Source organism: Cryphonectria parasitica (genome assembly GCF_011745365.1).
Source record: "Cryphonectria parasitica EP155 unplaced genomic scaffold M406scaffold_3, whole genome shotgun sequence".
In the NCBI taxonomy this organism is placed as follows: Eukaryota; Fungi; Ascomycota; class Sordariomycetes; order Diaporthales; family Cryphonectriaceae; genus Cryphonectria; species Cryphonectria parasitica.
Genome location: NW_024468911.1, coordinates 2,410,181 through 2,424,583, shown reverse-complemented (window position 1 = coordinate 2,424,583; position 14,403 = coordinate 2,410,181). Strand labels below are relative to the sequence as shown.

The 14,403-nt window shown below is 54.0% G+C and overlaps 1 protein-coding gene across 1 annotated transcript; it reads right to left on the bottom strand.

The window, feature by feature from the left end:
- Positions 1-202: 202 nt before the first annotated feature.
- M406DRAFT_89859 (uncharacterized protein) lies at positions 203-13,651 on the bottom strand (the record flags this gene model as incomplete). The annotated part of the gene is made up of 3 exons (XM_040926165.1): positions 203-931; positions 999-13,258; positions 13,345-13,651. The coding sequence occupies 3 exons, from the start codon at positions 13,649-13,651 to the stop codon at positions 473-475; spliced, it is 13,026 nt and encodes a 4,341-aa protein (XP_040778319.1). The 3' UTR covers positions 203-472.
- Between the last annotated feature and the right edge of the window lie 752 nt (positions 13,652-14,403).

Sequence of the window (14,403 nt, the reverse complement as noted above, 5' to 3'; positions counted from 1 at the left end):
GTGAAAGGGTCTGCGTCGTTTTTCATGGCCAACGAGGATACGAGACAGTAGGCATTCCGTATTCCACCGCCGAACCCGTTCCACCCGGTGTTTATGCCCGGGGCACGCAGACATCGAGGTGATGATGATGATGATGATGACTGTCAAGACTTCATAGTTTGACAAAGACGAACTGGCTGATTTGAAGGTACATCTCCAGTGCATTGCTCTACAAGTCTAGAAAGAAGGAAGAAGATATGTGACAAAAGGAAAAAGGTTATTGACCTGCCATGGTGACTGAAGGGTATCTGCACTAAACACAAAACCACATTGAAATGAGGCCCCTCCATCCTGTTGTTGTCCATACGCCACCACAGTCTAGAGAACCCGAAAAATCAGTTAAACATAAGAAAGACGCCGCTCTTCTCTGCCTACTTCCGTAATTTATCCCCATGCGGCCAGTTTCAACCCACTCCATTTCAAGTTGGTCCATCTAAGCAGCCTGCGCGGCCTCCGTCATCACCTGCTCGCTCTCATCCAACAGGTCCGAGACCTTCCTCAAGTTCTGGATCATACTCTTGCCGAGTCCGACAAGCAGCAGCTTTTCGGCATTGGCAGGCAGGCCCAGGTAAGTAGGCGGCTCACGCTCAGGGAGCTTCTGGACCCAGCTCATAAAGTCCTGCATGGATGTGCCCGAGGGCACCTCGAGACTACCCTCCTTGTCACCGCCCTCGACAAGTTTGTGGCCAATGTCGTAGGCGGCAGGGGTCAGGAATGAGTGGACAAGTTGGTTGAGAAGCTTGAAGTCGCCCTCATCGTCGATCTTGCCACCGTAAGTCTCTGTGACGAGGTAGCGGATCATATCCCAGGGGATGTTCTGCGGCGCGATGTTGGTCCTATTCTGAGCAACGGTTTCCACCCACGTATCGATGACAAACGCGGAGCATTCATACTGTGTCTCAAAGTTAGCGTATGTAGAGCCTGAAGAGTCTGTACTTGGAGGCAACAACAGAACTTACATCACTATCGTTAAATTCCCAGAAGCCCTTCCATCCAAGGTTTGGTGCGTATCGCAGACGCTCCTGAACCACAGCGTGCAAGAAAGATAGCAAAAGGTACAGCCTCTGCCTCTCTACAGGGCTCTTGGCAGGCCTGGTAGAGAGCGAAGACATAGAGTCCTTCATGTTGGCCCTCACACCAGCAGGCTGCTCGTACATGAGCACGCGAGAGGCGCGAAGTAAATTGACAGGGATCTTCGGGCTCGACTCCATGGAGAGGAACAGCCTGAACTCTGGGTTGGGGTTGAGCGACTCCATGCGCTTCTCCAGACTTTGAAGCCAAGTTGGTGCAAGGTGGACGTTCTTGACAAGTACCCAGGAGCCAACTTGGGCAGCGTGGCTGACGGCCTTGTCTGCACTGGCAAGACCCTCGTTGGATCCCATGGCAATGTTGGTGCACCGGACGCGCATCCTCTCGACAAGGCTGTCGACCTTGTAGCTGGCGTCGAAGCCTGGGCTCGAGACCAGAGCGACTGGCCTGGTTGCAGATACTTCCGTGACCGTAGCCTTGAGGTCCTCGACAATATCGAACAAATCACTGCCGAAGACAAGACCCACGAAGCGCTCAGCGGCGGGGACAAAGCGGTCAAGGCGGAAGAGTTTGATAAGAAGCAGGGACGACAGAGCCTGGTCAATCGGCTCAGTCTCGTCGTTCCAGATCTTGGGCACGCAGTTTTCAGCAAGCTCCTCGGAGAAGAAACGATCCCACTCATCTTGAGGCACCTGGTCAATCTTGTCCTTCAGCGCAGGCAACTTCCTGGCGCTGATGAATGCATCATCCTTGGCATCCACCTCGGTCGATACATCCATGCCTGGCACCTTCTCGTCAAGAATGATGTCGATCAAGTCCTTGTCCATCTTATACGGCGACGCTTGGGCAAGCAACATGGCGAGAGTAATGCGGTCCTTCTGAAGCAGTCCAAGGGCAGTCCTCTTGAAGGTGGTGATGAAAAGGTCTTTGACGATGATGTCGCGACGGACTTTGTGGTTGGTCTCCTTAGACAAGTTCGGGTTGTTGTGTAGGACGCGGTGGAAGATGTCGAGGAAGTACTGCAGCGAGAACTGGTAAAAGTGGTTCAGGTAGTGCAGCTGCTCGAGAACTGTGAAGACTGCACTACAAGACTTGGCGATGACATCGTACTCCAGGGTGATTTGCTCAACCTCAGCCATGACACCTTCGGTGTTGCTCATCTTGGCCGAAATCTCAGCCGCCTCGGTCTTCAGCGTTTCCAGGGTTTCGATGACATTGTCGTCATCTAGAATATTACCACGTGACTCGTTGAGAGCCTGAAGCAAGCGTTTCTCAAGCTGGCGCAGATGCACCTTGAACTCGCCCTGAAGCTTGATAAGGTTCGATCGTCTCTCGTCAACATCTGGCCGTTCTGACTTGAGTGCATCGTTCAGAGACTGCGTCTGGAGACTGCTCTGAGTGACTGTAAAGTTCACGAAGGTCGTGCGACTGCAGATATCGGGCGCGAAGGTTGCAGAAGGGTCTCTCGTGGATAGATAGATCTTGAAAGACGGCGAGAAATCGATCTGCTGCTTTCCGAGTTGGATGAGGACACGACCACCCGTCTTCTGGTACTCTTTGTTCAGTACATGGTTCAGGATGGGATCGAGGTACTCTGCATCTTGGATGAGGATGGGATTGCCGAAACGGAGTGAGCTCTCAAGCTGTTTGGTGAACGAATCGTCCAGGAAGCTAGTGACAGTCAAACGGCGGTCCTTGCACTCCTTTTGTAAGAACTCGTTGACGCGGCCGGACGGATCGATGATCAACGGGTATCGGTTGAACCGCTGCAGGATGATGGCATTCTCAGTGCAGAGATCATCAACTGGCAGGCTGTTCTCCTGCCACTTGAGGCGTTCGTCTGCGGTCGACATATACTCGGTGAAGGGATTGTGTGGCTTGAACTGAATGCCAGACAGGTGCAGCTGGTGGAGCCAATCCTCTAGCATGGACTTGCGGAAAGTCTGATCATAGAGACCACTGTAAGCGAGGAACGCTGCCGCGACGAGCACGTCTCCCACCAACGTGCTGATCTGCGTCTCAAAGGATTTACTGCCCTCTTCCCAGCGAACGCGTTCGGATGAGAGGCTGTCAAGCAGCTTCACGGATCGATCGACCTTGAACTGCACCCTCTGCATCTCGGATTTGATGGCCTGCGTCTCGCTGATGAGCGCAGCGTATTCGGTCTTGTACGTTGCAATGCTCTGCTCGAGATGGGCAATGTTGTTCTCGATAGCTTTGGCCTCGGCTTTCGTCTGCAGAGCCTGCTCCTCTAGCTGGTCGACCTCCGCCCTCAGTGGACCAACCCGATCCAGAATCTCGGCGAAGTTGACTTGGGCCTCCACCCACTGGACCAGAGGACCACAAGCCTTGCTGGCACGGTTGACCTTTTCGAAAGTGAATTCGGGGTTGGACAAGAACTCATTCCGCATCTTGATGCGCAGCGCCTTTGTCATCTGCCTCTCGTTGTCGAAATTGATGATACTAGCAATGAAATCGTCTCGTCGCACCACGGCCTGGATAGCTTTCCAATCATTGACCTTGTGACCGATAAGAGTGCAGACAGAGTCGAGGGCGAGCCTGACACCTGAAGGCGGCGTGTTCATGGATCGGACTTCCGTGAGATGTTGCCTCTTGATGTTGCTGACACTGGCCTTGGCTGATTCAACAGCGGGCTCAGCCTTTGCCAGGTCCTCCAAAACGACCTTCTTTCTCGACGCAACCTCAGCCTCTTGCTTCTCCAGCGCGACTTGAATTTCCAGGGACGTGCTCTTCCGCTGCTCAGCTTCTCGCTGGTCAGCAACCATACGCTGCAGCTTCTCGTTCGCCTCGATATCCTTTTGCTCTAGCTGCGCCTTCTTCTCTGCAAGGCTCTCTCGTAGGTCGCGGACCTTGTCCACGGTGTCTCGCAGCTTCTCAAGACCAACATTGAGATGGCGCTGTTGTTCTTCGAGATCTTCACGCTTCTCATTGTACAATTTGACGTATTGCGCCACAAAATCGAGGAAGTGACGTGGGGTGAGGAACGTGACCTTGCCCTGTTGCCTCCGCAGCTTTTCATTGAAGCGTGCCAAAGAGTAGTGGATGTACACCATCGAATTGACAACTGTCTCTCTGTGCGAAGGAGGCAGGGTGAGGGCACGATACGCAACAGGGATCGTGTCGGGCGCCTGGAAGTTGGAGCGGTCTAGATCCACCGAGTGCGTGAGCTCGTGAGCAACTTGGAACAGGGCTTGATCAGACCAGTCGCCGAACCAATTAAGCACGCAACGGTTGAACAACGCCGGACTGGTAGCTGCCTTGGATGAAAGACCATCCTCTGGTGGGTTCATGGTGAACACAACGTGTAGGTTCTTGACAATCTGCGATGTGAACCACTTGTAGAGCTCCTCTTGAGAGTCGAGAAGCAGGCCTTGACGTTGGGCCCCTTCCTTGCAAGCCGTCATAAGCGCTGCAAACTCATCGCCTTCGAACAAACCAGGAACCTCCGCATTGGCGAGCAGCGTGTTCATCCTCTCGAGGAAGCCCGAGTCCAGGACGTTTGACTCGTCCATAATGAAGCACATCTTTTCACCCTTGCAGCCGCAGCGTCGTAAGACTTCTCGGAGATCCTCGTCAAAGTCCTCTGCTGAGTATTTGCCGTGCACCTTGATCTGGTAGACCTTCAAGCCGTTCATCCAAGCAACGAAGCGGGACAGGGTAGTCTTTCCCGATCCGCTGACACCAATCAAGATGAGATGCCCCTGGGGTTGCCTAAAGACACGATCGATACGAAGGACGTGTTCCAGGACATCATTAAATAATATGAGCGGCACGTCGACCTCTTCCTCGCAGAACGTTCTGAGTCGAGCTTTGACGAAATCACGAAGTTGCTCGCGGTCGACCGGTACGTAGTTCTTGGACAGCCAGTTAGAGAATAGGATGGGCCCGCCAAGAGCCTGCTGGTCATCGATGGTGGGGAAGAAGTCCAAGGCGATTCGGCGAACAGCATCGTCCGTCCACTTTCGCTCGTCGTCTTCGACGAGACGATCCTGGAACAGACGCAAAGCCTCGTGCGCCCAGATTCTGATCAAGCCCTCGACGGAGAGAGTCTCCAGGGGCCGGATGGCCTCGTATACGCCGCGGACCCACCGGGTCAATTCACGAGGACTGTAGACATAGTGTGGCTGAATCTTGGGCGTGAACCGCTGCTGAGATTCGAGATAGAACCGCACCATCGACTGGGTGAGCGGCTCTGCATATCCACGAAGTGAAGGAATGATTTTGAGGATTGCAGAGTTGAATGTGCCGTAAATCTGAAGAAGAGACTGCTCGCCAGGATAGTCGACCATGATGAGAGGTGCGTGCCTGAGGAAACGGTCGCCCATCGGCGTACGGCCGGCGTCTGTTGGAGGGTTGCAAGCACCAACGAATTGGATTCTGTCGAGCGTAACCCAGGCCTTGTCGGAGGTCCTCCAGAATCCGTTGTGCTCGACAAGTTGACGCAGGAAGGAAATAGCTCTCTGTGTGCCATACTTGTCTGGGGCGGGCAAGTTGATCTCATCACAGAAAATGACGAGCCACCTTCCAATCTGAGTAGGTGACAACATGACTCCATTTAGTGTCTTTTTGTATTCACAGTACTGCTCGAACGTCTTGATGAGGAGGTCAGGTGTAGTGGCACTCGAGAAGTTGAGACCCACGACCTCCATGTTCGGGAGCTTTCGAAGAGCGCTGAACAGCGTCATCGTCTTACCAGAGCCAGGAGGACCGCAGAGTAGGAGAGGCTTGTGCTCAGCCAACCAAGAGTATAGGACATCTTCGTGACGAACCGTGTCGAGCGTCGGGATGACAACATCTGTTTGTGTGATTGAGTGGGTGTTGACCTCGATTGTCGGTACCTGGTTCTGCCAGGGAGTCCACTCTGCTTGTGGTAGCGAGACGTCGAAGTCGATGAGAGCGCTGGTGCCGTCCAGCGGTGGCGACCCAAAGTCAGCCAGCCCACATACTCTATCGCCAAATGTCTTTCGATCCGCCAATGGGCAATCACCAGTCAATGCCCAGACCAGAGCCAGTAGTAGTTTCTTGGAGATGAAACCTTCCACTTGCTCCGAATCCAAGGGAAAGTCCACATGCTGGTTGTTGTATTCGATAATATCACGAACTGCCTTGTTGAGGAGAGAGAAGAGCGTATTAAGCACTCTGGCAACCGTGAAATCCATGATGTGGTTGTAGCCCTCAGCTTCCTTGAGGGCAGCGAGGATGAAACCATCAATCTCCAGGTGGGCGTGCAGCAGGTCCGCTGCCTGGGATTGAACGGCCAGTGCCTTGGCGGAGCTCTGACCGGTGGCGACCGCATCTTCGTCCAGATCTTCGAAAGCGACAGTGCGTAGGGTGTTGAGGTAGTTGGCCACCATCATGCTAGGCGAGACAGTGTCTTCGCTAAACCAGACCATGCCGCATCGACTGACGGTAGCGAGCGTGGCATACTTGAGATTTTCCACCTCGAACATGATGCGAACGTTGGGTGGCAGGTTGAGACGCTCACCGTTTGGCAAGGTGAGCAGCTTGTTGTCGTCGAGCACACTGTTCAGGTTCTCAACCCACTCAGGATCGACGTCGCCATCAAAAACGATCCAGTGCCGCTTTGAGTCTTCGCCACGGAGGTTATCCACAATCTTACGCAGAATGCTTGTAAAGAGACCATCTGTCCACTCTCTGGTAGTCGAATCCAGGTTGCCGTAGAGCGCCTCTTTGGACATGACTTTGGAGTCAATCACATGTGACACGCCCTCGACTCCCTCAACCTGGTGGAGGGCATCGAGCAGAAGTCTCCAAGCAGCCGATTTGCCCGTTCCAGAATTTCCAACCATCATGACACCATGGTGGATCTTCTGGATCTGGTAAAGCTGGAGGATCTTGGTCATCCAGAGGTCAGTGACCACGAGCTGTCTCTCGCCTGCCAGACGACGTATAGCCTCTTCCAACTTGTGCAGGTTCGCAGGCACGTATTTGACGTCGGGGAAGCATTCTTGCTCGATGTCCGTCATGATGTCGACGTCAGACTTGATCAGCTTTGGAGCGATAGTTTCACGGATGCTCTGCACAATGATTTCAGGCTCGACCACTTCCTCAGCGCCAAGCTTGCCATCATTCTCGACAAGTCGAGCACGTTTCAGGCCGCCGGAACTAACCAGGACGCTCTTCAAGGCACGCAAACCAAAGTCGTAATGCGCTTGTTTCGACAGTTTAGCTGCACACTGGTCGAAGAATGGCACGGTGTGTTTGGAGAGCTGCTTGGCTTGGTTAAACCCTTGAGAATACAACATGACTTCGGCAATAAGTTCCTTGTCGGGCTTAGACATGGCCACGCTTCGGAAGAGCTTCTTGAGATTGTCTGGCAGATTGGACCGGCCAGCGTAACCAGGGTTCATAGTAATGAAGATGCCCGTATTCTCGTTGACGTGAAGCTGACGACCAACAAGCTCAATTTGGGCCTTGTCGTCCTCGACGCCCTGCTTGAGACCAAGCTGGATGTTCTGAATCTGCTGAGACACAGCGGACAGAATCCGCTCTTCCAGCCGGTTGAACTCGTCGAAACAGCCCCATGCACCAACTTGGCAGATACCAAGGAAGATGCGCCCCATGGCCTGGAAGTCAAAAGTATCGTCGCAGCAGAAGACCAAAGTGAACCTGCCAAGTTCGACACCGAGCGCTTTGACAGATTCTGTCTTACCGGTACCAGCAGGCCCGTATGGCGAGCCTCCAAGGCGCTGACAGAGACCCTGAGTAAGCGTTAGGAAGCATCTGTCCGTCAGCGGTGTCCTGACAAGCCTGTCTGGAACACCCAGGTATTCGTAGCCGTAGTTGAGCCTGGCGTTTGCCATCTTGATGTGCAGACGGTCGAGGTACTCGCCCTGAGGACTGTAGACGTAGCGCATCTGCAGAAGCCACATATAGTGCGTTGGGGTGTTCGCATTGAGGTTCATCAACTTCTCGATGGTATCGCGTTGGTGGACACACTCGGTAATGAGCTGTTCGCACTTCTTCCTCAGAAGCACCTCGAGGTCGCCCAGCACGGTCTCGGCGAGCAGTCGAAGTACCTGCACCTCGCGCTCGAACAGTGTCTGCAGACCCTTTCCGCCATCGGCCAGGGCCTGGTCAACAGCTGTCGTCCAGACTGCTTGAGTAGCTAGGACCACGATCTGGCTTGGATATGCCTCCATGAACTCGTTCAGGGCAGCCTGCTCGATTTCTTCGCTGGAGAAGATCGGCGTGTACTGTTCTATAGCCTCGGCCAACAGCTCGGCAAGCGTCGCTCGCATGCCGCCCTCCAGAAGAGCAAGCCAGTCGTTGATCTTGGGGGTCTGAATGACCGAGATTTGCTTCTTCAATCGCACAACCTCGCCTTCCTTGGACGTGAAGCCGGAGATAACACCTTCCTCATCCATGACCAGGCCAGAGAGACCCGCAAACATCTTTTTGAAGTGCTTGGCAATACGCAGGGTATCGTTGCTGTTACCAATCATTTCTAGAAGATCTTCGTCACCGACGAAGTAGAACCGCGGGAATGACACACGCTCTTTCTCGAGGTATTCACCGAGGGCCTTTTGAATCTTGTTGAGAAGCTCGGCCAGGCGCTCCAGAGACTTCTGCACATTGGGGATGTTGAGGACATCCAGGACGGTCGGCTGTTTGTAGACCTTCTTCATGACTGCTGAGAATTCGCTGTTGATGTTTTGAAAGCGCGAGGATTCGATGGGCAGTAGATGCTTGATGTCTGCGTTGCCGGTGAACACACCTTCGAGATACACCCATTGACGCTGAACGTCAATCCACACGTCAAAGAGCACATGGACGCGGTTGAGCCTATCTTCCCAGGTAGAAGCTTCCTCCTCAAACTCCTTGTAGTAAGGCGAATGCCTCATGGCCTGCAGAGAATTGAGGTTTTCGCTGCATTTTGCAAAGAGCTCGTCCCAGCCGCGGATGAGGCGACACTTGTTCTGGTAGTTGACGAGGTCGAGGTGATAGTTGGTCCAATCCTCCTTGACCTGCTTGAGGAATTCCTCCAGGGCCATCTCGCCCTGAGCCTGGGTGATAATATCCTTGATGATGACTTCGGTCGCCACTAGGTTGAGATCCCAGACATCGCCCAAGGTCATGGAGACGGGCGAGTACCGCTTTCCAGGCTTGATCTGCTTCCAGATCTTGGTCCAATGCCGATCCCGCACGGCTTCAGACTTGAGATCACCTAGCAGGGAATTGACCTTGAGGTATTGACGAAGGATGTTTTGAATGTGCTCAAAAGCAGCATACTGCCGCATTCTGCTGGGCATCTCCTTGGTCATCTTGATGAGATTGTCGATGGAGGACCTGATCTTCCTTGGTTGCACGCTGGTCCAGAGCATCTCCCGGAGCTCGTTGAGACTCTTCCAGATCAACGAGAGGGAAGCCCAAACAGACTTGAAGTCCTGAACCTCCTCCAGGATGACACCGAGAGACGAATCACCAGAGGCTGGAAGGTCAAGAGCTTCCTTGGCTTTCGCAACCATGGCGAACTCCTCTTGCAGTTGTGTAATTCTGGTCTCAAACGAGGTCAAGGTGGCATTAGCCTCATCAGGAGGTATGGTACCGGACACCGGCTTCTCTTCGTTCCACTGTGACGCGACCTCTGTGATCTTGTCGGCCACGACCTTGTCTTCGGCGATGATCTTGGCACGCAGGGCATCTGTTTGGTCCTGTACAACCTTGGACTTGCGTGCGAGAAGCTCATTAAGTGCATCCCACATGCCGTCGACTTGTTCTGCATGGAGCCAGTCGTTGGGGAACTGGTACCGCTGCCTCACAAGAGTCGACTCGCCCTGGCGGAAGATCTCAACCTCTGGTGCCCAGAGCTTGACCTGCCGCTTGCAGCTTTGGACGATGGTGATAAATTGCACGGCCTGCGCAGTGGATGACGCTTCTAGGCTTTGGCCCTCCAGGTCCCGCCGGGCCTTTTCAAGCTCAGCATGAACGTCCCGCATGCGATTACCGAGGCGGCTTGCGAACTTGAGAAGGATGTCATGCTGCCACTGATCATACTTGGCGTTGACTTTGGTTTGTACCTGGTCATAATCGATCGTAATATGGCCGAAAGAACGGCTGACCTCCGAGGTATCGAAAGTTTGACGTGTCTTCCGAATCTCTTGCAAGAGCTGCAGCCAGCGAGAGAGTTGATCACCTAGAAGATCATAGACTTGATCTGACTGCAGGTCCCAAAGAGATTGGAATTGAAGCCACTTGTCGACATATGATCCAACCTCCGACAGTTTCTTTTCGACAGAGCCATGAACGCGGGTCAGCATTTCCGTGCACTCGGCAGGCAGGTCATTAAAGCGAGGCTCTTCGTAGGCTGTAGTGCTTAAGCTCATCTGATACCGAGTGGCCTTGACCTTGTGCAGATTGCAGATCACACCGAGCCAGTCCTGGAGCTGCAGGAACCAAGTAGCTCGCGCGTACTCTAGAGGGGGATCCAGGTAGATGACTTGATTTCGCATCGTAATCTCATGTATCGACCGCTTCATCGTTGGCTTGTCTGCTTTGCTCTCTGCTGTACCATCTGTGAAGGTTCTGCGGCGGTTGTCCTCGCCTTCAAAATAATCGTCCTCGAACGCCTCGATCCAGGTTTGAATAGCGCGTTGAAGGCGAACAAGAAGCGTATTCTTGATCTGGGTGTTCATGCCATCAACCCAGTAGCCCAGATTCACGTACTGCTCCAGATTAAGCTGGTCAACGGCCTCCTGGATTGTCCTCAGTCTGGACTCGAATGCCGTGGCCTCGTAGGGACAGGTGCCTAGCTCGGCGAGGGACTTCTGGATGGTAATGTTGATTGTTGCTAGCGTCATCGTCTTGGTCTGAAGCAGCGATACTTTTGATGCCAGTTCCTTGACGAAGGCGACGTGCTTGCTCTCCGTCTTGGATGAATCCGTCCTGAAATGCAGCTCGTACATATTATTGAACGATTCCCATCGTAGTGGTATGCCCTTGAGGATGGCCGACTGGACATCATTGCGGTACCCACTAAGTAGGACAGAAACATCCGGCATGTCTGCGATCTGGCGGTCGGTCTGTGCGAAGGTTCGAACGCTCTCCATGAGGCTGACAGCAAAGGGATAGACTCGCTTTGCCTCTTTGGATACAGTGTTGATGGCGTGGGGGACGGCGTAGTTCAGCCACAGCAGATTCCGAACTTCCTTGAACAGGGCGATGACCTGGGCATCAAAGTTCACCTGCAGCTCCAGAATATTGCCAGCAGACCGGATCCTGTTCACGGTGAAAAGAAGCCCCGAGATTGTAATCTGCTTTCTCTGCACATCGTGAAGCCAGGCGTCGTAGATGGGCCGAGTGTCCAACTTCTTCCGGAAGAGATCACCCTCGTTCTTGAGTTTCTCTCCTTCGGTGTGGATGGCCCAGTTCGCTCCGAGGACATCCTCCACCTTCTTCATGTAGCCGTCAAGCTGCCGCTCTATCTGACGTGCCCATATGATCGCCCCAGACACAGGAGGGAGGTCGTGGAGCTGTGCCATCGCATGCGCTTCAGAGTGACCATATTGCTGCTTGAAACGCTCGTGCAGCGAGTTGATGGCCTGTTTCACATTGTCGATGAGCTGGGTCTGGTACTCGGCAATGGCACCTCGGATCTTAGGCCGCACAAACAAGGCATTAAATTTCGAAAAGACGCGAAACATCTCGTTGGCATTCCTGGCCGTGGCCAAACGATCTCGTAGCCGAGCGATGATGGAGTTTTCGACGCGTGACGTACGTTCGTTGTAGGTCTCCTCGGCCTTGACCCATTTCTGGGTTCCTTCGGGAGACACATCGAGCAAGTCCACATTCCGGAGAGCCTCCCAGGCTTGTTTGACTTCCTCGACTGCATCGACATCACCCATCTCTTCGACAACGACACCTCCGGTGATTGCAGCGGTGTCTGTTACCTCGGCGACAGTTTTCGGCCCCAGAACATCGACAATCGTCTTCTGCAGCTGCTCGTGATTGTCACGGAAGTTGCTGACGTACTTCAGGCGGGACTGTAACTCGGCATGCCTGGGGGTGATCTTGATGGGGATAAACTTTTCGTTTCTCCTCCGCGTGACGTCGCGTGCAACATCTGTGAAGGATTTCCGGTTATCATCCCAGGCTCTGAAGACTCTCTCTGTCATGCGCATGACGTTCCTGAACTCCTGGTAGTCAAGGTCAACAAGCTCAGTGCCGGGGAGCAGACGATGCATGACCTCATCTAGATCGGCGGATATAGCTTCCACCAGGGGGAGCGCCCTCCGGATCGGATAGGGACATATCCTCAGCTTCTTGTTCAGGTGTGTGAAGATCTGATCGATAGCATCTCGCACCTTGGGCAGAGATGTTGCTGAGAGGAGCTCGTCCAGAGGGAAGTCACGCATGAGCTGGTTATACTTCTGGACTGTGTCCATGGCCTCCTTGAGGCCCGTATCTGCACCAAAACTGACGGTGGCCTGAAATCGCTTTGCGTGCTTGAGAATCTCCAGCGTCAGGCGCACGCCGTCACTAGAAAGCTGCCCCTCGATGCCGCCCAACGCCGCCTCCATGGACAGCCAGAAGTTGATCTCCTGGTTGGCAGTCCCGGTCGCGGGGTCGCGGTTCATCTTGGTAATGACCTGGATGGACTTAATCCAGTTGTTCACGTTTGCTTGCAGTTTGTTGAGGAACTGACTGTCCGAGAGGAGGGCGGCAGGAATTAGATCGATGGAGGGCTTGGTATGGCGGGCGGCGGCATCGTCGAGGGCGGTCTGGACGATCGGATGGAAGGGCAGCAGAACCTCTGGGATCTCGACATTCTGCTGCAGGTGTGACAGGCTCAGCTCCAGCTCGGTCCATCTCTTCTTCGTGACAGGTATACCGGTCTTGGCGTCGACATCAGCCCTGCCACGGCTTCCCCCTATCATCTGTTGGCTCTTGGTACTCGCGTCGAAGTATGGCGCCAGACCATTGTGGAGGAAGAGTTGGAGGTATTCGAAAGGCGAGGCCGACGGACCCTGCTCGCTGGCGGTGGCGGCAAGGTACGCCGGGCCTGGCAGGTTGAGAACCTGCAACTGGGAGGATAAGGGGACGGATGGGTCGAGAGGCTGCGGACGCTTCAGGAGGACCAGGAAGGCGACGGTCGTCGGCGTCGAAGACAGATCCGACGCGATAGTGTATGTGTGTAGAACTTGTCCTGCTCGAACTTTATATTAGCCAAGCCATGTAGACCAGATGGGCAATGGTCCGGTGTGTGTGTGTGTGTGTGTGTGTGCAACGACATACTTGGCTCTCCATCGCCATTCTCCAGCTGAGGTGCCGCAGGGAGGTCCTTCTGTATGTACAGAGACACCTGGACATCACTGGTGAAGCGAGTACATCGCTGGAGGGTATCGGCGTGTCGAGCCTTGGACAACAGGCTGCCGGGGGCTTCGAGCTCCTCGCGTGTTGCACCGAGTGCGGCCTCGAGCAGCTGAGCCAGATGGTCGACGACGCGGGCTGGGTCCATAGCAACGAGGGCCGTGCCGTTGACACCGTTGCTATCGCCGTTGAGAGGCGTTGGCGGCAGGTGGGGAGACGCCGCCGTCTCCATGGTGGGCGTGCGTGCTCGTATTCAGGAAGGGGTTTTGGCGGTGATGATGCTCTTCAAAAAATCGCCGTCATGTCTCTCCCCCAAATTAGTCGGTCAAGGGGGGAGGGGTGGTAGTTCTAGGTCGCGAGCTGGGTCGGAGAGACGCGCAAGAGATAGCAACACACGAAAAGGAATCCAAAACAAGCAAGACAGTTCGAAAAGGGGGGTATCTCCGTGCTCTCTAAATGCCGTAAATGCGTTGATTTATTTCAATAGACGAAACGAGAGGATGTGTAACAAGTGTCGCTGGTGTACAATTGTTGATAGTCGAGAAAAGTGTACGGAAATGAGAGGACCCTTGTCATTCTTGGGAGGCATACCATACACAAGTAATGTAGCATCAGCAGGGGACTGTTGACTTTCTCAGCCAGTCTGTCATGTCTCGTTTCCCCCCGCGTGCGGCAGACAGACAGCTCAAGCCAACGCGCACCTGCAGCAGCAGGTCTAGGGTGCCACACCCCTGTCCCGCGACTTGTGGCTGTCCCACTTGAACGGTTGATGGGATTGATTGATTGGTCCAGAGTCCTCGCATGGTATATGCAGCTTGAAACCGATGCACTGTCAACGAACCCTTCAACTTCACATGCCTTGCTGTTTATGATGGCCGTTGTCCCCTTGGAAAAATTACTCTGCTTAGAAGACTGACTGCCTCTAGATTTCTACAACTCAAGTGGACTGTATTTGTGGGCATCACACCACCTTTGCCCTTTCGT